This window comes from Lagopus muta, chromosome 8, assembly GCF_023343835.1.
Source record: "Lagopus muta isolate bLagMut1 chromosome 8, bLagMut1 primary, whole genome shotgun sequence".
Lineage (NCBI taxonomy): Eukaryota > Metazoa > Chordata > Aves > Galliformes > Phasianidae > Lagopus > Lagopus muta.
Genome location: NC_064440.1, coordinates 2,236,931 through 2,262,348, shown reverse-complemented (window position 1 = coordinate 2,262,348; position 25,418 = coordinate 2,236,931). Strand labels below are relative to the sequence as shown.

Here is a 25,418-nt window from a genome sequence, read left to right as displayed (position 1 = left end):
GTGCTCATGTGTCACAGTAAATGATACATTAAAAATGCATAGACTGATCTTAGAGGAGGGAAAAAAGATCTGGAGTTTAAGGCAAAAGCAAAACAGAAGTGAAAAAGTAGAAAAGGGAAATGCTCCCAAAATCCACATAAGCAAGGCAAGCAAAAAGACATACAAGAAGAGACAGCAACTGTGTTGACATTTCATCTGTCTACCTGGGATAAAACTCACCCTTTTACTAACAGTAAAAGCAAGAACCCAGAGAAAGCACAGAGCCCTTATGGCATTTTGCATCAAGTACCTCACCAAAATACTAAGCAATTTCTGCTAAGGCCTGCACAATATTTGCACCTAACTACTTAATTTCTTTTTTAAAGCAGATTTAAGCAGGAACAAATCTCTAATGCAGTTAGAGATATAAATGTGTTATATCTCTAAAGATACAACTGAGCCCAGGTGAAGGTGTTGCATCCATGTAGTAAAACTGGTTTTTATTGTTCACCTACTGAAAATAAGCATATTTGTGCTTTTCCTTAACTGTTTCTTTTCCTGTACATTAAGTAGCTCTGCAAATGATGTAAGGTTTGCTTATAGTTGAAAATAGACTGATATCTATAATAACACTGATACTGCTGGACTGGTACGAAGAATAAGTGGGCTCCTTGATCCCAGACATCAGCAGTCTTCCTAATCCATACATATCACTTGCTATGGTTGCAAAGTTGGGGGAAAATATAGGAATATACACTTCATTTGTGATTCCTCTCATCCTGATAAACACATGATTGCCAAGACCAGCCCTTTAAGGAGGATCACTGCTTCTGTAATATTTACTGGACGGCCACAAGGCTTTACTCTGTCGAACTGATGCTGCAGGCAAAAAACCCACCCATGCTTAAGAATAATGAGCAACTTGAGAAATCTCGAGGCACCTTCTTCCTTACCATGAAATTCATGCAAATGCTACACAGGTGACATATTTGTGCTATTTTATATATATATATATATAAACACACATACAATAGCAATATTTTTAGCTGCAATTTCCTGCTCATGTGGCAACACGACAAGCAATCTGAAGAAGCTGAGCAAAGTGAAAACACAACCTGCAGAACAGGTCACGTTTAAATATTCTGCTATTGAAGAATATTAAAAACTACAGATTAAGTAGGAGTGTTGTAATACGTTAATTAATGCTTGTAAATCATCCTGAAACGCTTGGATAAAAAAATAGCCTAAAAAGTGTTGCCACATGTCCTGATGCTTTTAGATGGGCACAATCCCATACAGGATGTTTTACTTTGGGGCGTTTCAAATCAAAAACGTCATTGGAGGACGAACTTTGCGTTGGTGTTTGAATACGACAAAGAAACAGGGATAAATGAATTCTAACCAAGGACTCTAGCAGTAGTCTGTAGGGTCTGCATATCTTATATAGGACATGCATATAGTGCAAGTGCTTGTGGTAGGACAGTGGGTCTAAAACTGCAAGGCTCCATTGGTGCATGGATTAGGGGAGCTCACAGCTCGGCGGGGATACTCACAGAAGGGTGAAAAAGGCTTCTAAGATCCTCAAGTCCAACATCCCACCGTGCTCACATCCCTCAGTGCCACATCCACGGCTCTGGGACACCCCAGGGACGGCGACCTCACCCCACGGCAGCTGTGCCACTGCCCGACTGCTCTTTGGAGGAGGAATTGCTCCTCGTATCCACCCTGAACCTCCTCTAGCGCAACCTGCGGCCATTACTCAGCCCTGACTTGGTTGCAAACGGCTCAAGCGCAGCTTCCAGTTTAGCGCCGCCTAAAAACAAGTCAGTTAACACGGCCGGCGAAGCAGTTTTTGAGAACTTGGTGCTTCTTGCTACCGAAATACAGAAAAGGAGGGACTCCCACCAAACTCGTGAAAGAGAACAGCCCTCCTGAAGGCTGTAACTCACCGAAGGGGTTTATTTACCTCTTTGGACTCTCGCTGAGGCGCGAGAGCATCTGCAAGCACGAGGCACGCCGCGGGACACGCCTTGACCACGCACCCGCTTACAGAGCTCCTCGTAAGAAACAAAATCAGCCCCTCGCGCCTATCGGCCAGCCAGCACAACCGGGCTGAAGGGCGGCTCGCTGCGCAGATTGGGGATGCGACAGCCCCGCGAGGCTCGGAGGCAACGCCGAGAGAGAAGGCGCGGCGCGAGGACCGCACCCTGAGGCGGGAAGGCGGGGTGCGCGCGCGCAGCCCGCTCGCGTGCCGCCTCACCCATGCGCGCGCACACGCGGGCAGGTAGGGGAGGGGGAAGCGCGCTCCGCCCCGCTCGGGGTGGGTCGGTAAGGGGGCGGGGCCGAACGGCGCTCAGCCGTGCTGTGAGTGGGCGGCGCGGCCGTCAATCCGGGGCGGCGCGCGCTCGCACGGCGTCGCGCGACGGGCTGCCGTGATTGTGGCGGTGGGAAAGGAGGGGAGAGGTGGGGGAGGGGGAGGAGGAGAGGAAACAAAAACAATCGCCCGGGCGCCGCCATCTTGGGTCCGTTCTCCACGCCACACAAGTGAATGGGTAGATATGAAATTACCACAGGGGAGCAGCGGCAGCAGCAGGGTACGGAGGGTCGTTCCGAGCTGCCGGTTGGACTCGGGAGACATTAGAGACGGCTCCAAGCACCACCACCACCACCGCCTCTGGGCAGAAAGCGGGTTCGGCCTTTTCTCTTCGGCAACCTTTAAACTGCACTCGTGGAGGGACAAAGTTGGCGTCCGCCGCTCTGCCTCCGCCGCCGGGGAGACGGGAGAGCCGGGCGTGAGGCGGGCTGAGCGCTAAGGGCTGCGAGCCGGGCAGCGCCGTGAGGGGAGCGGCGGAGGAGGAGGAGGAGAAGGAAGAGGAGGAAGGCTCCTGCTTCTCAGCCCCTAGAGCTGCCGCGGGAAGCCGGCCTCGCGATTGTTTTTTCCTCTTAATATTATTATTATTATTTTTTTTACTTTCAATTGAGCCTCGAGGGAGCGGGGCGGGGTGGCACGGAACCGTGGTAGAAGGGAATCGTGAAACGGCGTTGTCAGAGCGGAGCGCTCAGCCCGCCGCCGCACGGACTGACGGAGCGCTGCCATGGAGCCGCCGAGCCGCGCGGAGCACAGCGCTGCTTAACGGGAGGCGGGAGCTGCGTGTGGCAGAGCCGGAGCTGCGCTCACACGTTGCTTCGTGCCCGCCGGCTTCTCCGTTGACTTCGTCTGCCTTCGTTTCCCTTTGGATTCGTAGCGTACTTTCATGAATTCAATCCCGTGAGTTTGTACGGAAGCCGAATGACGCGTGTGTTTTGAAACGCTGCTCGGATTCTCGCTCGGTCTCCAGGCGAGCCCGATTTTACTGTTTGGTGAACACTATCTCCGGAGAAGTTGCTATAGATTGCTTTATAACGGTTCTGCAAGAAGGGGGGAGGGTGGGGGGATTTTCCGGCTTGCAGGACCAAGAAACTGGATACTAAAAGTCACTTAAATGTTCTAACAGCGTTGGAAAATGGGAGCTGCTACGAAGTTAGCGTTCGCTGTTTTTCTCATCTCGTGTTCTTCAGGTGAGTGCGTGTTTTTGTTACTTTGGGTCAGCTGTTGGAAGGCCGAGGTGATTGCATCGGCAGTAGAAGTCATTTATTCAAATGAGGTTCAGGTTGGATATTAGGAGGAAGTTTTTCACACACAGGGTGGTGAGGCACTGGCACAGGTTGCCCAAGGAGGCTGTGGATGCCCCATCCCTGCAGGCATTCAAGGCCAGGCTGGATGTGGCTCTGGGCAGCCTGGTCTGCTGGTTGGTGACCTGCACACAGCAGGGGATTCAAACTATGTGATCGTCGTGGTCCTTTTCAACCCAGGCCATTCTGTGAGCCTGTGAAATGACAAACGTTTGGGGACAGCACTAAAGGATCACTGTTTTCACTGTGATCCCCAATGCATGAACCTTTAGGTGCTTGCAGTGCTCAGACTGCTGATGTCGGTCCAACCCGGGGCTGTGCCCACCTTTGGGCACCTTCCCGGCCTCGTGTTTGCTCCAGCGTAATTACCAAGCTGAAATATTCCGAACTTAATTCAGAGCTCTTGCTCTGGAGCGTCCAGTGGTGGATGGCAACCTTCGTTAATGCTTCATTAGTTCGGAATAATCGCTGTTGTGAAAGCATTAGCTCATCCCGCACTGATAGCGAGTGATGCGTGCACCGAAACAGCCTGAAAAGACAGACTTTCGATTTCTGAGCAGTGATTTGTAACACTTTTTGTTTTGCTGTTCAGTGTTTCACTTTCTTAGCACCTGAAACCCAGCTTTCATGCTGCGGCTCTCAGTCCTGAGAGACAAGTGTGGCGTGAGAGCCTCCATCCTTTGGGTTGGGAGGGAAATGGTTATGTAGCAACCAGTGGCTGGAGAGCTGCTGCTACAGCCCTGCTCTCAGCTCCACCAGCTGCACCTGAAACCTGCAGAGCTGTGTAACACTCAGTGTGTGGTTCGTGTGGCAAGCCTGACCCTTTCTGTTCACGTGCTGAATGTGTGTGCGGTCCTCTGCCTGTGCTTAGATCCACTTTTTGGCTTTCTTCCGTGCAGTGCAGAGGCACACTTGTTGATCAGCTTGAAGGCCGGCAGGCTTTTTGTGGGACTGCTCCAGGGCGGTAATGAGATCTGTAGAACGATGCCTTTTAAAATTTCAGCTTTATGATGTGCAGGATTTTGCTGAACAGCACATTTTCTTGTGGTTAGTAAATGGATAGTCTAGTCTTGTGTCTGTAGTGTTATTGATCAATTCCGTGTGGGCTAAATGTGCTGTGAAATGGCGATCGCTGCCAGAGAGAAACTAAAAAAACCCTTTCTGTTTTAACCAGAGAAATAGCACAGCAGGTTAAGGGGAGCTGGGAGTTGATTTTTGTTGGTTTTTTTTTCCTTCAGATTGGAGTACCCCACTTGTTCTATTGCGAAACAGCACTCGATTTCTTCCAGTGATTTTTGTCTTACCTTAGAAGGTGTCTTTCATCTTTCCCTAATACCTTCTCTTTGAGGAACTCGCATAACGACATTCCTCTTAATTCAGGAATATCTTCTGCCGGGAAACTTTTCCATCCCGCTGTCAGTTCCTGAAGACGCGGTGCCATCTGTTCTCGTGTCTGTCTCTCCCCTCCACGTCCTTCTATTGGGCTCCTTTTGCTTGGAGCACAGAACAGTGGTCTTGTTAACGTTACCTATCGGTTCATTAAAAAGGGCTGTTAAGTAGCAAAACCTGTCCCGTATTCTACATTTCTTGCTCACGTTGGTCCTGGTGAAGCTAAGTGAATGTTTGTGCTGCCTGTAGAGGTAGGACTGATCTTTGCTAAACGAACAGGAAAACTGGCTGTGATTCGGACGGCAGTTCTCGTATTAAGGGCATTGTTTTGGTGCTTATTCCAGTATTCCACATGAAGTATTCCGGTATTTAACACACATTAAACTGTTTCCTGCGCTAATGCTAGGAATAGTGGAGTTTCTGCAGACCTGGTATGGGTATAAAAACGAATAGATTCGCAGTAAGCTTTTGTTTTTACACTCAGAATCATCAGATTATGTAAGCATTCAGCACGAAGTACAGCACTTCGATGAGCGGTGTTCCTTCTGATCGCTGGCACTCGCTCAGGTTCAGACTCCTCTCGATCAAGCAACATGGTCAGAAGAATGAGTTCCCTTTACAGTTTTCTAACTGGGGATGAAAAAAGAGAAGCTTCCCGCAGTTGTTTATTTAAGAACATTGGCAGTGGCTGAAGAAGTCCGGGAGTTCAGGTGTAAAGGTGTCTGCTTCCACTCGCTCCAGCTGCTCTGCTTGGTGCATGTGGGGTGTTGGGTTTCACGTTTATTTATTTGCAGTGTCCTTTGTGCAGCTATTTTCCAAAGTTGCTTACGTCGCCCATTAATGCTATTGTTCTTTAACTAGGTGAAAATGGTTTGTTCTGTGGCATGGGTGTGGAAGTGGGCTTCAGTCTGAAGGCGTTTTATTTAACGATCTGCTGTACAGAATGCTGGAAGTTTACTTCAGGTGCATAGGAATCTCCAGTGAGTTAAATCTAATAGCCTTTGCTAAGAGCATGGAAGCATTACTACTTTTTGACTGCGGTATTTAAATAGGGATATCTGCATTAAGGTACTGGGCTTCATAGCAGCTTAGATAGCTGGATAAAAGTGGGTATAGATTTGCACTCATTTACACTCATCCAAGAGAATGAGTTGAACGTGTAGGAGCTAAACTTGAAAGTGCCCCTTGGTGTCATGTTTAAGTTCCCTGAGCACTTCTCTCTCTGATACCCTACGTATGCTTGATTTTAGCCTGAATAAAGAGCCAAGGATCCTGAAATAATAATAAAATTCCTCTGAACAGTGGAATACGCTTCCAGCGCCTCCGCTTGTGTGAGGCTGTAAGCAAGCTTAATAAAGAAAAGTGAATAAAACAACACGTTCATCAAGGAACACTGCTCTTCAGATGCTATCTCTGTTCTCCCCACCCCCAAGGAAGTGTTTCTGTGTCCTTCCCTTCGTCATTACCGAGTTACTCATTATGAACTTTCAGGAATCGAGTGTACGCCTTCACAGCTCGCTGTGCTGTTTCCGAGCACACAGCCCGTGCAGCTGGGAATGTTGGGAGATGTTGAAGCAGTGGCTTCTCTTTGAGCAAAGCCTTCTATTGCGGAAGCTGCAGCTTTTAATTCCTACTGGTGTCTCCCAAACGATCGTTTCCTCAGAGTTATCCGTTCTTTCTCTGTACCTGGGAAATTGTCAGCAAAGTAGTTCTCCAGCTTTAAGTTTCTTGCAGGGCACCAGAGCTGCATTTGTTGCACAGTTCATGCTACAAATCACTTGAACAAAAGAAAGCACATCAGGAAGGTTTACATCCTGCCTTTTTTTCCCACTAATGCCGGATCGTTCTTAAGCCATTCAGGTAGTCTTGAATAATTTAGCCAGAAGAAATGATTCAAAGATGCCTCTGCAGGTATTTTCACTGCCTGGGGAATGTCTTGATATTTTTTTTTTTAATATTTATTTACTTTTTCTGTCTCACACCAGCTGTTATTAGGAGAATTTATTTTCTTCAAACACTTAGGTAACAATATTGAAGCCAGAGATGCTGCTGCAGATTCAGAAGCTGAATATCTAGGTATTCTGGAGGAATCGAGGAGTGAGAGATATGACCTTCCTGCATTTATTTTTTTTTTCTGTTGTGACTTTGTTTTTTTCACCATCCTTTCATTGCTCATTTAACTGCACTTGAAAATGCTGCCAGAAGCCTGTTTGTGAAATTCTCTGCAGCCTGTCCATGAGTGTGGTCGAGCTCTAATTGCTTAATTGCACAGGTAGAGAAATAAAGCACTTCAGACTCAGTACTTATGAAAAGCAGGATTTTACCTTACATATGTTATTTTGGGGGGGAATAAGTGTGTTATTGGGAGATACCAGCAGTCCTGATAGTGCAGTTCGGAGCAGGACTTAAAATCTGCTTTTTGGCCAGCATTGATCCACCCACCTATGTGTGAATGAAGGGGGGGGGGGGGGGGGGGGGGGGGGGGGGAAGCAGGGGCTTCTGTGTGAGGGAAAAGCTCTTGTGTTGCATGGAATGCAAGGAAGTAATTGCTGCTCTTGTGAATAATAGTTTTCATCTGGTTTGAATGGACTGTATTTGAATGACTCTTCTTTTTTCTCCACCTTGCTGGAATTTGGCAGCAAAAGCATTTCGGTGATGGGATCTGCCAGTTTGCAAATGAGAATATAGAAAAACACCTTTCAACTTGAGATGTTTAGTTTTACAAAGGAGAGAAATAACAGCAACTCCAAGGGTTTTCATTCGTAGCTGTTCTACCTTCTGCAGCCTTTGCGTTTTATGCTCCTGGTTTTGGCAGGGCTTCAATTCCCATAGCTTATTTCTCCTTAAAGTTGGAATTCAGCTCTCTCACAGATCATCATTATAATTTTGTACTTCTGATCTCAGTATCTTAAAAGATAGTGTTAACATTTTCCTTGTGCACCGAGAAATGAGATGGATGCAGCATGCAGAAGCAAGGCTTTAGCAGAGCTGTGATTCAGAGACATGCCAAGTCCACAGTATTTATCCTTGAAAATCGTTTAGAGAATAGCTGCTATAACACAGGCTGTGCAGAGATAGAGGCTGACAAGGAACTTGATTGCAGAAGAGATTTCTTGGTGAAGGGGATGTGTTTCCACCGCTTAATTAACAGAAAGCAGATTAATGCAAATGTCTGCTTTAGCTGGTTGGTGGAATGCATGGTCTGTTAGCTGTCTGATGTTCCTAAAAATGAGAACTCTTTAAAAAGATCAAGAAAATTACAAATTTTACAGCCAAGTTCTTGTGTGATTAAATCTTAATGTGTTTTTGTTGCCTTGGTGCCTGAAATTCAGCACATCTTATTTCCTGTTATTTCCATATGGAAATTGAAGTGTTTCTGAATGCCAGTGACTTCATGTGGCATCTCTCCTCTGCGATGTCTGCATGGCGGCGGTGGGTTTTTCTTAGAAACAGTTTGCAACTGCGGTGCCACAGAGACTGAATATTTACTGCCACGTTGTTTACAGCCGTGTCTGTGTGGCTGAGGCTCCCAAACATATTCTAGATGCACCAAATGCTTGAATAATTGGAGGGAAGAGAGCTGAGAAGAGTTGATCTGCTGCACTGATTGCTGTGAAGGCACTGTTCCTTAATAATTCCACAGTGAAAGAGCTCCTCATGAGGAGAAAATCAAGAAAGTTGATCTTTCTGCATTTGCTGGTTGCAGCTGTAATAACTGGAAGCAAGTGGTCTGGCCAGGGGAAAAAAAAAAAAAAAAAGACAATTCACTTACTAACTGGAGGCATAAATCTTTGGTTATGTGGTTAAGAGGTACTTGAAAAGCACTTGGAAATGTGAGAGGCACCTGTGGGAAGTCTTCCTATTGCTGCAGCCAGGAGCAGTTTGAGGTAACCCGGTATTGTTAATGGGGTGGGATCTGCAGAGGCTGAGTTGCAGGCATGATGTAGTCCTCGGTGCGCTCCTCTGGGTAGGTCTGCCACAGAAAGCTGAATTGCATTATAGAGCTTGGGGAAAGCATGCGTGCTCTATTTTTTTCTCTTCTTTATTACCTTCTATTCCACACTTCTAAATTAATCCCCATTTTCAGACTCTCAGGCAAAGAAGGATGAGCAGAGCAGTAGCCTTTGACTCTGCCTTTGGGTGGTCGTTCAGTGAGCTGTGCTGTCACTGCTTTCAGGTAGAAACTGTCATGGAGAGAAGGAGCAAGTGGCATAATTACAGTTGTGTTGGTGCCAGGAGAGGTCTGAGTGGTGGCTGTGTAACCTGAAATCTTGGTGACTTCATGAAGTAGCAGAGTAAGAGCAGGAATGCTACGTATATTGACAACTGTTTTGTTGATTTTCAGGGTGAGTGAAGTATTGCTGAGTTCTAAGAACTTCCTTGTAAAAACAGTGCATTCTGCTGGTATATCTGGTTAAATTGGTGCAAGGTAATCAGTTTCAGTCAGGATGCAGAGTCAGTCCAAAACTGTAATAATTAATCTCAGTGTTATCTACTGCAAAGACTTGCTCACGACTATTAAGCTTCACCAACTTGGCCTTCACATGATGCTGAGTACCTTTAGTTAGAAAGAAGACTACACACTGTTGAAGTAACTTAAGTAGCTGAATGCCACCTTGTTTTAAGGTGTCATTTCTGTTTTTAATCTCAGGGATTTGTACGAAGCTGTAATGAGGTGGTAATTCAGTTCAAAAAGCTGAAACTGTAATGCACTTGTGAAAAGAAACCCTCCCATATGGTCTTAATTGTGATGGACATGTAAAAAAAAAAATCCAAAATACAGCATTTGGGCTTCCAGGCATTTTATTGCACAGGGGAGCACTGTCTATAGGGAGTGAATTCAGCTGACTGAAGGGCACCATAGATGGGAAGGATCAGTGTTTTATGTATGCTAGATGTTAGCTGAAGTTATTCAGGAGACTATTTCTTGTTGTTCTGTTTCCCTGTCTTTGAGATAGTCATCAGCTGAGCTGAAATTAAGAAAACGGACATTGTATTTTGCATTACAAAGGGGAGGTATTGCTCCCTAATCTAGTTTGGTTGTGTGCCCACACGAGGCTGTTTCACTGCTGAGAAAGATGTCACAGTCTCTGTAAGGATGACAGAAAATGACTTGCACTGTACTGTTTTAATTCTTAACTGAGATGCAGCTAGAAGCAAACACCTGAAAAGTTATGTAATGCATCCAGTTCCATTTAAACTCTTCATTTTCAGAGAATGTCTGTATAATTTTTTAAATGGAAATAGGAGTTTGCATTGCTGATCTTTTTTTTTTTTTTTGCTTTGAAACTCAAGTGAAGTAGTTTCTTGTGACAGATTTTGAGTTGGATGGGTACAGCTTTCCCTTTTAGAAATGGAGCAGAGGAAAGGGGGTCAAAACAGTTAGGGCTGCTGTTTCTGTATTTTCTCCAAGTTGCCATAGTCTTGCAGTCGACTTGTTAGTGTTGTGCTTTCAATACAATTTCTTACTAAAGGTGAATGGAAAGGGTAGCTTCCTGCTTGAAGTGACTTTGCAAACTCATAGGAGCATGGCTTAATTTTTGCTCTCCTCAGGAGATCCTCATCTGCCCTGTCACGCTCAGAGCACTGCAGTGTCCACCACGCCTCCAGGTCCTTGTCAGCCCAGCAGTGCCTGCTTGTGATGCTGCAGAGGCTGCCCTGTCCCAGGGCTCAGGCTTTTGTCCTTGCATTTCATGACGCTCCTGCTGCTCTGCTCTGCCTCTGTCCTGAGTGACATCCTGAGCACCCCAGCTCTGGTGGTGTCTGCAGCCATGGTGATGTGCTTTGCACCTCCTCATGCAGCCACTGATAAAGGCCTCAAGCAGGGTGGGCTGGGGATGCTTAAGGACTGCACGTCCCACTCAGGATGCTATCTGGGTGCTATTCTGAGCACATGCTAGCTGTATCTTGACCTTTATTATCTCGTGAAGCTGATTTTTAACTTCATTTCAGCAGTTTCCTTCCTTTTTGGAGGCTTACTGGTGATTAGGAGTTTGTTTTGTAGGTGAAGCTGCAATAGCATGACCTGAGGTCTTTCAGGTCCAGAGTTCTTAACTCATCTAGTTACACCAATCTCAAGCCTTTAAATACTGCCCAAATGACCACAGTGTTCTTTATCCAGCCATTTGTATTTAGTGCTATATTTTAGTATCAGTGTATAAGTTGAAATGTCATCTTTTTTATGTAAGCTGTTTTAAAAAATAACTAATCATTTTAACATGAAAAACTTTCTTTCTAGGAATTCTGGGAAAGATCCACATAAACAGGGAAGTGGTTTAATTTTGCTGTTCCATTATGTTGTTAAGTGTGTGAGACCAAATTAAACTTTTGCAGCAAGTGTTAATTTTAGAAATCTTTGGTAGTGTTTGTCAGTAGATGGTACAGCGAGTTCTCTCCATCTCATAGCAATTACAGGAGGGAGAAGTTTTCTTTAAATATTTCAATGTTTCAGAGTTGGAAAAAAAAAATGAAGGCCGTGAAAGTTGCTGTAGTTGTAAATTGCAATCAATTGTGTACCCTTATTAAAAACAAACTAATCTCCTATTTTTCACTTGCTCTTAAGGCTATTTTAGATGTAGTGCGGTCAAAACCCCTATTTAAATATTGGTGGTTTTTTTTTAATGTTGTTCTGTTTTAACTTTAATGTAAGAGTCTGTTTGGTGAATTATCCCTAGGTATAATTCTGCTGTTCTGTGTTCAAGCCTGTCACAGAAGTTGCCTTAAAGGGCCTCAAAAAATATTATGGTTTGATTTCTTCATCAAGGCGGAGGAAGAAAAAAGGATCCCATCCTGACCTTGCCATGTAGAGCAGCACACATCAGTAGTGATATCTTAATGAGTTGGCACGCACTAAGATTTGAACCAATGATTAATTTGCAAGGTGACTATTTAAAACCACAAGCTGTTTGCTCACCACCATTCCCTCCACTGCCCCTTTCGTCAGTGAAACAACCACTCCAAACTCAGTAGCGAGCAGTGGCTTCCTGAAACCCCTTCTACCAGAAAGAACCCTCAATGGTTTGCTGACATTCACCTGCAAAATGATCCTGAATCACATCCTATCAGGTCAGAGACTTTCCAAGGAGCCACAGGTACTCAGGACTCACTTCTTCCAGGGGAAATGTGGGAGTGGGTCCCACTCCAAAGCTCTCGATGCCTTAATACACTGATGTACTTTCTCTGTGGTTTAAAAGCATTCTGATGGATGGCAATTAACATTTATTTGAGCAGTTTTGGGTTTTTGGTTTTTTTTGTTTTTGTTTTTGTTTAATCACAATGGGAAAATTGTACTTTTGACAGGTTGAACTTAAATCCCCTTTTCGTTACCCTCGTGAGATGTATAATTATTCCCAGCAAATATTAAATTTTAAACCCAACTTAACTTTTTAAATAGAATCGTTGGGATGGTTCAGAATGCAGTTGAACGCTGTTTGGATCCATGGTGACAAATGCTCAAGAGCCCTTGAGGAAGGCATTTGTCCTTGGCCTTGTCCTGCTGTGTCCCAGCAAAGTGTGTGAGGGCAGAAACTTCAGTTCTAACCCAGCATCCTTCACATAGCCACTGGGCTTCTGAGGATGTCTGCACAGAGACTGTGAATTATATAATTTGCTAGACAGTTTACAACATCTGAAATCCATAATCCTGCTCTTCAAATGAGGAACAGTTATGTTCAGGAGAATCATCTATGGCATTTCCAAGGGAGAGCCATCTTCTAACAGCCTGTCATGAGGATTCAGTTATAAAGCAGGTTCAGATTGTGTTCTTGTTCTTTTAATCATCGTGAGCCTAAAGAGTGCTGAGAATGTACTGAAAGTGATAAATGATGGTATTGGTATTACTCTAGGGATGGTGAGAACAGGCATGGAATAATTCTTGGATTTTCTGTAATCGTTGATGAGGAAATTTTAGGACTTGGGAAGAGAGAATGAGACCTGATGCAGTGTGTGAGTTTGTTCAGCTGATGATTGATGGACGGCTTGTAGAACCTCGCTTAGCCAAAATATTTCTTTTGAAATATGGTAATCCCAGAGCTTTTCCTTCTCCATTATTATGACTGTGTTGGTGTTGGAAGCTTTTTCATTCACATCAAAGACAAGGAATGGTATCTGTGCAGAAAACCGATTTGTATTTTTTCACTTCATCACGATTGTCCTGGTCAGAGTGCGAGGTTTCTGTCTACGAGTCATGTGCAGTGTGTCAGCTCAGGCTGTTAAAATCCTGTGTGCACAGTGGTAGCACTATGTAGTGTGTCAGAGAAGAGGCCAAATTGCCACTTCTTGTTACAAGAGTAAAAACTTGTGTTTGAAATTCTCTTTTATGGACTTTCAGGATATTTCTGTGCTGACATTCTGTGCCTCGGTTGGTCGTCTGATCTGCAAGCTCTTCTCACTTTTTGCTCGTAGCCGAAGTAAGTTTAGCAGTTGGCAGAGAGAAGCTTGTTTGCAACCTCAGTGCTTGTTTAAGAAAGCCGTTATTCAGGCATGGCCTGGCACACTCACCGTGCAGCAAATTGTAGGCTTTGATAGAGCTCTTGAAATGTCACTCATAAACTGCAAGCTCTTTATTGCAGATAACATCTTGATGTCAGACACTGCGTGGCCGTGTCACCTTGAGGTGGGACATTAAAGGAGAAAAAGTCATTTTGAAGCAGAAGTTCAGTAATGGGATAAAGTTTCAAAAGTAAGCCAACAGAGTGGATGCTTTTTAATTGCTCCTACGGTCGTTCAGCCAGCTTCATAAAACAGCTAATTAGTTTTACTTGTCCAAAAGGCTTATTTTGGTTGCTCTGGCTGCTGGTGCTGACAGCCAGTATCGCTTACTGCAGCCAGTCAGAGTAATTTGGCCTTCTTTCATCTAAGTCAGTTTTTTTTCCTCCTTCTGCAAAATCCCTGGTTCTCTGTATGGTAAAAAGTTACATTTGATGAGTAGTTTTAAGTCTTTTCTTTACTCAGGCATCTTTGAAGTGTCATTATTTAATTTCTATTGTATGGCACTTTAAAATTACATTTCTAGCTTTAAGCTAACTTCTCTATTTGACACGGCATCAAGACTACAAATTATACATAATGAAAAACTGTTACATCATAAGTACTTTCAGTGTTGGTGTCTTGTAGTACTGTCAGCTTTGATTTATGTAGAACACAGAAGAAAAATTGACTGAAAGACTGAGAGGGTGACAGTTCCCTTCTCTGTCCTCTCCCTCACCCACATAGCTGCTTTTTGGTGAATTACGCTTCACTGTTGGTTCTGCCCTCTCTCACCAGCTCTTGTGGCTGTCTCATGTTGTGCTGAGCTGATACTACCTGCTAGACCAGCAGAAGGGACTGGGAGCACTTGTGAGTGGCTTTCTGCAGGCAGGATTGGGTGAGGACAAGGCTGGGGTAGGAGAAAGGAGCATAGGAGGAGATGGGTGATGTGAGGGCGGGCAGTGCCTGGGTGACTTGACTTAGGAAATGAATTACAGAGGGAGAAAGCAGAGTTGAATGGATGGTTCTGTGTATGTACACGTTAAGAAAGGGGAGAATGACAATTATCTTTGTTAATAATGCATCTTTAAAAGAACCTGCTGCTTATTTATAGTGGTTCTAAGGACCTCAGCATGCATCTGCTTTTTGTGGACACACGAGGTTTGTATATGCTCGAGCTGGAGCGTACCAGTGCAATTCTCCCTGCCTTCATGCAGTCAGGCTGCTCTCTCCCATTGCACTGATGGATATTTCAGATAGTAAGAGGGAAAGTTCCCATGTTTCCAGAGAGATGTCTCAGACAACTACAGCTGAAGGCTGCCGTCCCCAGGACCTGAACTAAAGATGTGGGTGATAAAGCTTCATCTCCTAAGGTCGCTGCTAACAGTGAGGTAGGAACTGAGTAAAAGGTCAGACTAAGCGGCTACAATATCCAATTGTATGCTAAGTTTAGGAGAAGAGTACAGAAAGCCTGTTTGCTATGTAATCTTAGCAGTGTCTGGTTTGTAGTATTTCAGTGTTAGCGGCAAGTTGTCCTAGAAATGTATCCTGTACGGATAGGTACAAGCTTGATGCAAAATGTATCGTGTGGATCAAATCCAAGCAGTAAATAGACAGCACTTAAAGATCTAGAGAAGAGAGAGAGAGAGAGAGAGAGAGAGAGAGAGAATACAGTAGAGGTCCTTAACATAATGAATCTGCTCAGAGACTGTCTGTGTTGTGGAAGCCTAGGCCCCCCGGTCTGAACTGCTGAGCTTTCACACAATAAGCTTTTATGTAGAATTTCCAGAGCTTTCATCTGTCTTCTGCTGGAGGGTGGGTGAACTCTCCTCTGGTATGTGCTTACACTTAGCAAAAAATAAAATCTTGATAATCGAAGTGCGTGGCCTTAAGCCTGGGAAGGATGGGGATGATGGAGGCATCAAGTCTGGGAATTCAGCTTATGCGGCCAGGAGCCTCTGTACTTCAGTTCATGCTCTGCGGTTAAGTGTCCCATATTCCTGTCTGTAAAGGGATCTTAAATACCTAAGTTCATGGCATTAAATTGCATTGCAGCAGTTGTGCGGGGGGGGCTTCAAAACTGCAGTCACAAGCTACTCTGTTTCCTCATGTCACTTCTCAGCCTAAGGCCTCTGCAGTCTGAGCACGAATAGGAGCAGACAAGGCTGGGAGTTTTCTGATCCCCAGCAGCAATCTCTGTATCTCTGCATAGATGGTCAAATAAACAGTGTCAGAGAAGAAACAAGGCTGTTACAATGTGACACCTACCTGAACTGTACCATGTTACATCCAAGATGAAGGTGGGTGTCAGTCTCTGGCTGTTCAGTGCTGCAGGAGTTGTGTTGCTTTCCTTCGGTTACTGCTTTACTAAGTGTCTGTTGGCTGTGCTGATGAGCTGTAGGAAACCATCCTGTAAAACAAAAAGAAACTGTTTTTCTTCTCATTCAAAAAGGCTGCTCTCCTGTTGGTCTTAAGTGCATAGAGAGCTGTCTTACAAGCACTCTTCCATTACTGTGGAAGAAACAGCTTGAGCAGGCACGACATGAGAGTTCTCCCATAACCTTTTTCTTTTTGGCAACTGTGGAGCTTTGATGTTCCTCTGGCCTGCCAGGAGAATTTATTGCTGAATGAATTCCTTGCTTGTGACAAGAGAAACACCTGTTTCTGCCTGAGCAGAAGAACTCCTCCATCAAAGAACATCTGGCAGTATAAGCCCTTAAACTACTGTTTATGACTCCCCTCTCTCTGAGGTACTCCAAATACAGCTTTGGAAGTGTAGTTCTCTTAAAGTAAGCACCAGTGTAATAGGGGTTGCTGGCTCTTTCAAAGAAAATACAGCACTAGAAATACATCATCATCCTGCCCCAGATTACCCATAGAGCCTATATTTTGCTATGGAAGAAATGTGTTCTCTTACAATGTTTTTAATAACTAGGAATAGAATTTTGTGTACATGTATGTAGAGCTTCAAATGAAATGTAAACAACTTGGCACATGATAACTACAGAAATGCATTTAGGGCTGCTTTGGGGACCAAGTACCTGGATAGCTTGTCCTTTGTTCCTATGTGGCCTGCTGGCCATCTGCTTCATATCGCAGCTCTCGCAAAGCAATCAATGCTTTTTTCAGAAGATATATTTGTTAACCATGCCTAATTAAACTGTAGAACTCGCTTCAGAACCGGTGCAAATAAAAAATGATCTCAGAAATGGACAAATTCAGGGAGAATGTTTTGCCCAAGGTGCTTAAGTATGGTCTGGTGGAACCTCCAAGTCAAATAACTCCCAATCACTCGATCCTCCTGCCAAGAGTCTTCAGTTGATCCTGCGGTTAATGTTGTCTGATATTTTTGAAACATTCTCCTCCAAAGAATATTTATGCTGCAAATCTGGAAGGCCTGCTGTTTTTCTACTATGCGCTCTTAATCTGGGCGCCCGCTTCAGTATTAAAATGCTTTATAACACTTCGTGAAAAATAACTCCTGTTTGTTACAGAAAGCTTTCTCATCTCTTCCACACAGAGGAGGGCTCTAGAGTGAGTGTGTACACTGAGGAATCACTGAATGCATGTGGGCACAGCGAAGAAGTTCTCCTCGTGCTGAAGATCCGCACTGACTTCCCGCTTGGCCACGTGTGGCTGCTGCCCTGTGCCAGCAGGGAGAGGTGTCCTGCCCAGGGAGGGACGTGAGTCAGCAGTTAGGAGCTGGTGCAAAGTTCACTCTGCTTCCATTTACCATGTGTGTTCCAAAAGTTAAACTGTAGCTCACGTGTTAGTTGTGGCTACGGTTGTTTCTTCTATGTGGTTGGGAAGGTGCCTTCAGTAGGATGTGAAGGGGACCAGAGGCTAGAAGTAAGGCCTGCACTGAATGCTTAGGGCTGTGCTGGTGGGCTCATGGAAGTGCTGGTCAGTGAGTTTGTCCCTGTGAGAGTGCATTATTGATCCCAGGCAGGGTTAATGTCTGAGTTCTCTCCAGACTCACGTATTTGGAGCAGTGTCAGCATATTCAGTATCACATGCTGCTTGCTCTGAGCTCTCTTATTCTACTGACTTGATATAGGGTAATCCACAGTAAATGTATCCTGGGTTCTTTCTAAGTTGTTTTAATGTGTTGAACCCTCTGCTGCTACTATATTGGCAATATTTTTGAGTAAAATAGATTGAAGCTAGCTTATGTACAGTAATACAGTCCTGCATCCTGGGTGTAAGTCTTGAGGTAGGTATTTAAGAAGAAGCTCTGTTGCTGGCTTTGTCAAAGCCTTAGTTGACACAAGGCAGGCTCAGCTAGGCTTATTTTCCAAAATGCCACGGAATCAGAAACTCAGGATTTTGTTTAATTACTTTGTATTAGCTCGGTCCATGAAGAGCTGCTTATCTACCTCCAGCAACTGTGGATGGAATTACATTTTTAAGGAATTTGGTGAGAAACTGGCACTATTGCAAGCAACTGTGTAACTTCTCCCATGGTTTAAAGACGGAGGATGCGCTGATGAATGGAGGCTGCATTCATAGGCAGAATTACAACTTAAACTTAGTTTTTAACCCTTTTTGCAGAATAACTTCAGAACTGTCTTTTTTTTCTCTCCTTCAAGAAGTGTCTTGATATTCTGCTAATTTCTTATGAGTGTTGTTGGACACCTCTGTGCAGGTCTGTCTGCCGGATGCCCCCAGAAATAACCTTTTGTCATCATTGCTATGTATCGAAGGTGAGACAACAATTTGGCACTGCTGCCTGTGAGTACGGAAAATATCTGTGGAGAACACGTTCAGGGCAGCCTTCATGAGACTTGTCTTAGCATAGAATTTTAGAGTTTTAATTGTCAAATATAAGCCAGTCAAAGAGTGCCGAGCTCTTTAATGTAGTACCCACGTCCATGTTGAGGCTTTCATTGGGTGCTTGATAAGAGGAATAAGGTCGTAATCATCTCCTGAAGTGCCTTTGGAATTCCAGGTCAGTAGATGTCATTTTCTTAATTGGAATCTAAATTCAGAAGGTGAACTAACTTCTAGTAGAAATGCAGTGCTTCCACCTGAAAGCTTTTGTTGGAGATGTTTTCTTCCATCACATAACTGCCTGATTCATACATGAATTTCTTAGTGTTTTTTTTTTTTTAAAGTCTTTTCTCATTTATAGCTTGATAAGAAGTACCAAAACCTGGCTTTCCCTTGTATAGCTGTGATGTTGTTTCTTTTAGGCCTTGCAATTAATTCCTTATTCAGCCCCCCAAAAGAGTGGTTCTTAGCATTGACCAAAGACAGCTTTGCAAAGCAGGGAAAATATCAGTGACCTGGCCCTGTTTTCATTCTGCCATGAGAAATAAATGGCCAGCTAACAGAAATTGAACTTTATACAGCTGCAGTGTGATAGAAACTAATTTTTGTTTGCTAAGTGCCACCTGAAAGTAGTCTGTCTGTCTAGTTTTAATTATTCTATCAAGTTTATCTAATTAAAGTTAAGAACTACTACAGCCAAAACTCGTTTCATGTTTTTGAAGATAAATACGCAAGCTCTGAGAATGTCTCTGCAGCGATCTTTCAGTACTTAAATTTTCCTGCTTTACTTGAATACTTTGGGCTTGTTGTTTTTGTTTTTTATTACTTGTAATATTGTGTTGGAATACATCAGATAGGCAAATGATGCCATTGACCAGAAAAAGATTGCTTTGGTGTGGCTCTATGATGGCCAAGTTTAATAAAAACAAGGCCTTGCTTTACATTCTTATATGCTCGCTGCATTTTCCAGGCTCATCTGCTTTTGTTTGATGCTTTTTGCCTGGGCAGACCAGCAGGACATCTCTCCTTCGGGGGAAGCCATGAACTGAAAGCACAGCATTTCAGGACGTTTGTTGTGTTGTTTTGCACAGGGCTGGGAGCGTCAGCAGGTGTGCAGAAAATTCTTTTGTCAAACTGCATGATTTAGGAGGTTAAAATGAGCATGAAAAAAAAATCTGTTGTTTAGTAGGACTAAAGATAGGTAATTCTTTAAATAGATCAGGAGCAAATGAGCTGGAGCTCTACAGCAATACTGCACAGCTTTAGGATGCTCAGTATTGGGGAGCTTATTCATGAAAAATATCTGTGTTGAAGCTCTGACTTTGCAAGTGAAGCACGCAGGCTGGGGAAGAATCCAGAAAAACCTTTTTGGCTTTTTATTTTTTCTGAGTGTTTTGTGTTTTTCTGAGGTTTTTTTTTTTTCTCATCTGCAAACACTGCTGCTGCTGAGGGGCAAAGAAATATCAGCCCATTTAGTTTAAGAAACAGCGTGGTGACCAGCTGCTATCTGCAATGGGAAGGGATATCTGCAGTGGGAAGTGTTAGTAACCATTAAAAATCAGAGAATGTGAAAGTAGTGGATATTAGTGTTTTTATCAGACCAGGATTTTGAGTAAGAATCAGAAATTTTGAATGGATTCCTATGTTATACTAGGTTTCCCATGGGATGTGTGGTCATTTAAGAAGTTGAGCTTGGTGCAAAAGTTAGTGGTGATGGTTCTTTTTTTTCCTCTGGTTTAAAATGTAGATTTGCAGAGCTTTCTGTGGACAGTTCTCTCCCAAGCTCTTGTTGAAGATAATGTGTTTGGCTCCCAGAAGTTTGAACCTGCATAATTAAGTCGTAGACCAGCATACAAGATTAAAGGGAGTTGTTCAGGTAGCACTAATAAGAATTTCTAGCACTTTTGATGACAAATATGAGACTTAATGGAGGGATAACCTGAGTAGGGAGTATGGGAAAATGTTGGCAGAAGGAAAAACTTTGATGCAAGACACTTAATAAAGGAAATTAAATGGTTGCTGTTGAGCATACAGAATCATAAGTGAGAATGAACCAGGATGTAAGCAGAGTAAACTATGGGATGCAAGGAATGGACTAGTTTTGTATTAAGGGATATGTATCAAATCACACAAATATGCTATAGTTGTATATGCAGCACTGCTCTGAGTTTCAGTTCCCCTTGAAATTGCATCAGCAAGTGAATCTTTTCTTACAGACAGAAACCAAAAAGATGATTTACATTCCTACTTCATTTCCCAAAGCTAGCTTTAAAAAACTGTATAGAAAAGATCTTACTTTCATTGCTGTCTGCTGAGTTCTAGTCTTAAGTGCAGATGAGCAAATCAGAACTGAATTCAATATAGTGAATGAATTCCCATTTTCTTCCAGCAGTGTAGGAACTATTCTGCCCATCAGTTTCTTCACCAGTACTTCTGTCCTGTATCCCCCATCCCCCTTATCCAGGGAACTATACAACTGTATTGAAAATTGCCTTAGCATATTTCAGAGCCAGTATAATAGCTTTGTAATCAGTGATAAATATCTAATTTAAAGATAATTAAAAATGCCTGTCATATATAAGCATGTGATGTTTAAGTAAAAGTTGTTTCTGCTTGCTTAGGAGGTGATAAGATTGTAGACTAAATGTGATTAATGTTCTTTGCAGATGTTGCTTTATATGCTTAGGCTCTCAGAAGTAGAGCAGTCTAGACTGTCTGTCTGCATTCTCCTGCTGCTTTGATCTTGATTAAAACTGGTTGTATTACATTTATCATCTTCCTTTTTGAATGCCAGGAACTATCTCAACTGGTTTTTGTATGTATGCGTGTTTATATAGAAAGATACTGAGTACCTTTGTTTGAATGCTGTAAAAATTGCATATTTGGATGTCTTCAGCAAAAACAGATGGTTTTTGTCCTGAAAGCCTTAATTCTATCACTTGGCTTGTTTCAGACACAGCAAATGTTATTCAGAATGTTAGTGAAATTCATCAGGAGTGAATCAGGCTAGCGTTTTAAGTATGCTTTTTCCCCTCCTGTTGGATAGATAAAGAAGAAGAGGTGGTTGCTTCTGCTCTTTGAGTTCTTCAGTCTTCTTGCTGCAGTCATCTGTATTTGTCAGGTCTGATCCTGGTGTGCTATTAATATCTACATTATCTATCTGCTACCCCAGGATTTTCTCTGCGTGCCACCCCTCAGTGCTGCACACAGTGCTCGTGTGGCGCTGCCAGCAGTGCTACCTGCACAGCAGAGCTCTCCAAATGCTGCTTTGGTGTTGTGGCTTCCACTGCTTTGGGAGATGATCACTTCTCCACTTGTGCAGAAGCATAGCTGGGAATGATTTCTCAGCATTTGGGTAATTAAGTTTCCTGGGTGGTTTGGTTTTCTTTGTTTGTTTTGCTGACTTATCGAGTGAAGATTGCATGGGTTCAATTTGAAGACGTGTCATGTTTTATGGGCAGGATTTAAGTGAGTCCTGTTAGCAGTAATAAATTATTTGATGGGTGGTCAGTAGAAGATTTGGGGTATTTCCATGAAGTACTGAAGGAGACAGGGTTTCTTTTTTATTACATTTGTTGTTGCCTTGGGGTGCTCCCTGTATTTGAGTTAGTGCTGTTTGTGAGATGTGTGCGTGTTGTAGCATCCAGACCACAGTAGTATCTTAAATCCAAGTATAGGAATACGGCTGTATTACGTTTTGCTCCTCAAGTGCACCAAACAAATGAGTAATAAGAACTGGATAATGAGTTAAATACTGCATACATCATAAACCCCTCACTACCCTGGGTGCCTGCGGTCGTTGCAGCTCAGGAGCTCCCTGAAAGTTGCTGAAATGAAGATTGCAGTTGACATAACGATTGAGGAAAATTAATTAAAAGATTTGAATACAGGTCTCACACAGCAAATCTGAATTTCCCCCTCTTTTAAAAGCGTTATGCAGCACTTAATTGATGTACTGGCTGAACCGGAGTTGCCATTCTAAATGTGTGTGCTTTGTAGCTGAGAGCTGTGTGGGGATCTCACAGGAAGACCTGTGTTCCCTGAGAGTCATTTCTTAATAAAATTCTGGTAATTTACTTTAATGCTATGAATTAACATATTGAAAAATTAATGCTACAAATGTAATGCAGCGTTTTGCGACAAATGCATTTTTAAGGTTTTCTTGCAAAGTTGAATGAAGCAAAACTGGCTTAATCAAACACTTCATGTCTTTTTTTTCATTAATTTGCATGCTATAAACCTATTTAAATAGCTTAGGATTACTGTACCATGTCAGGTACGTTCTATGCCACGAGGATGCACAGCACCAAAATTCACCTTGGTCACGTTTTACCAAACACATGGATTGCTAAGCACAGAGCCAGCAGCAGTTATTATTCTGGTGTGATTTTTGAGCAGTTTATTGCAGACATGCAGTCTGCAGTGCTCCCAGGGACTTCAGTTCTACTGAGCATCCGTGCATGGGTCTAAATGAGAATGTAATTTGATTGCTCAGTACTGAAATGGTGAGGTTGTTAAAACCTTGCAAGCATGTTTTCAGTACCTTTTAGTATACAGTACGTTTTGTAGCACGTATTTGCCCTTAAATACCACTGAGTCCTGATGGCTCTAACATCTCTGTCTCTGCCTTGCTTCTTACTGACCATCAAACACCATTAGGAAAAGTTGCTGTTTGGTTTTTTTTTTTTTTTTTTCCATGAGAAAAGCAGTGGACGTGAAAATGTAGATTGTGTTTGTAGGCAGGTAAGGAAACTAGAAGCCTCTATCCTGGGTTACATTTGTTTTGCTTTGGCTCTCATGCCAAATCAGCTGATACACTTAAGACAGCTGTTGCAGCAGTCGCTGCATCTAACTGTGGTTATGACCAGAGATGTGCAGTTGGCCCCATGAGCAGCATATTCCTGAAGTCACTGCTTGCAGGGCTGTGCTGGGAGCAGCAGCATGGCCTTCAAGAAGCTGGTCTGAAATCGTTCCCACCCCAGCTGGATATTCTTAAAGCTTTTCAGGCAGAAACAAAACAATTGAATTGGTTACATTTTAGTGCTTAGTGTCCTGATGTTAATAACCTGATTTGGAATACTTCATTTATAGGCTTATTCTTGTAAACATATTCGTAATTAGTAATAATGCAAAAAAAAAAAAAAAATTAAAAATCCAGTGGATAGAAAAATCTGCTTCATGGGAATGCACAAATAATGCAGAGACTTGCCTGATGTTGGGATATGTTAGGAAATGGCTTTGTTGTTCTATCTCTTTTATCTTGCTGTGAACCTCCAATACCTGAATGTTTGACAGCTTTTCAGTCACTCTTATCAGCATTTATTCTACATAAAAATGGACATAATGATCTGCAGTAAAATCTTGTCGGTTCCCACTGTTAGTTAATCTAATATCTTTAGGGCATGGGAAGGAAATGTTGGGGGTTCAAAGTAATTAAAGTACTTCAGGGCTCTGGTGTGTGGTGCTCAGAGCCTGTACCTGTGGCTTGGATACAGAGCACGCATAGGAGCTCGGAAGCAAGAAGGATGCATGCCTACCATGCCTTACTTATATAGTATAAGGCTAGACAGTAGACATGGATACAGCAGGGTTTGAGGTCAGGCAGTTGGGTTTGGTTTTTTTTTTGCTTTAGGTTGAAAGTTCAGCAGTCAAAAGCATCTGAACGTTTTTATGATGATAGGTCTTTACTCAGATGGGCAATGTTGCAGTTTGACATTTGTGTAAGTTTAGTGGCTGAAGGAGGGAATTACTTCCACTCGTTTGTGCCAGTTCAGCTGTTTGTGAGGCTGTGCTGCAGAATCTGCTGTGTTGGTTGCACTGCAACTTAGAAATGTACTGCCTTGTGTTAGAGCAGATACTGTGAGCTGCTAATGTGATGTGGCTGTGATGTGTGCAGTCTTAGAATGCTTCTGAAGGAGTAACAAAGGAAAAAACAATATCGATACGATGCAAGTCTTTGAGGCTGTTTAACCTCAAGTATTGATGCAATTCTGGCCAACCTCCTCAGGAAGGATGAACTGGGACAGGCCTGCTGTTACACTGAGTGCTAAGTGAAAAGGAGAGCAAAAATGAAAAGACAAGAAAAACTTGTAGCATCAGCTGTGTGAAACACCAGATGTAAAGGTGGACGCTTGCCTCATAGACATCATACTGCTTTTGTTTGACTCACTGTGCAATTCTGTTTGCTTTGCATAAACAACTGTTGATACAGTTTGCATTGATACTGATTCAGAAGGGAAAAGGTATTGTATTTGTTTGTAACTGAATTCTGTTCTTCTGTTGACATTTTTGCAGAAGTAGAAGGGATTCTCCTTGTGTGGAAGAGGAGAGTTTTCTCATCTCATGATACACCAGTGAAACGTTGGTCGTATTCAACGTGATTCTGGAGGGTGTGTGAAATAGTGCAGGAAAGGACGTGGAAGAGAAGAGCTTTCACAGATCCCAGCCTGGACAAAGGACCATTCTGATGAGCAGCTCTGTAGTGGTTCACAGCTGGGTGCCACTGGGGTGGGAAGCAGAATAAAGCCATCAGGCAGGCTGGTTCCCTCTTGCTGCATGAAAAATTCAGATTGTTTTGTGCAGTCTGTAGAGAAGGAGAAAGTCATTTATATCCCTCAGCTGTCAAGATAGCATGTAATTGAAGATGATTTTTTTTCCCTCATAGTTAGCAGAATCTTCTCCAGACCCTAGTTTATCTCTGGAAAATCTAGCATGGTAGGGAAGGGTAAGAAGAAAAACCAAGAGAGCCTGGTGCATTGGATGAATGAAGAGGAGAGGCAGCCCCATACAGCACAGCAGGGCCCCCCTGGGGACTGCCCTTAGCAGCAGCAAGGCTGTAGGCTTCCCCTTGCTCTGAGGCTCCAAGTACCAGGCTGTGTGGACAGGTATCTGAGGACGTGTCTGGGAAACTCCCAGTCAGGCCTTCAGATGGAAATTCTGCTGGTTACCAGCAACAGCGTGATAATCATCCTTCAGAGCCAGTCATACCTTCCTGTTTGAGGTCTGATGTCCTTAGATGGTCTGTTTAGGCTTCTATCTAGGAGCAGGGTGCCTGCAAAGTGCTTTGTTTTTTAATTCAAGCAGCAGCATTGTAAGGCTCTGTGTGGAAATGGCTGACAAGCTTGTACCCCCATGGGAAAGCA

At 43.4% G+C, this 25,418-nt stretch overlaps 1 protein-coding gene across 2 annotated transcripts in view; it reads left to right on the top strand.

The window, feature by feature from the left end:
• The first annotated feature begins 2,454 nt into the window (after positions 1-2,454).
• ACVR2A (activin A receptor type 2A) overlaps positions 2,455-25,418 on the top strand; it is a 52,786-nt gene continuing 29,822 nt past the window's right edge. Inside the window, exon 1 of one of the 2 annotated variants that reach the window (XM_048954076.1) lies at positions 2,455-3,537. In XM_048954076.1, the coding sequence (XP_048810033.1) occupies positions 3,483-3,537 (55 nt within the window). In that variant the 5' untranslated portion in view covers positions 2,455-3,482. The remainder of the gene's footprint in view (positions 3,538-25,418) is intronic. The other variant, XM_048954077.1, reaches the window with a different exon arrangement.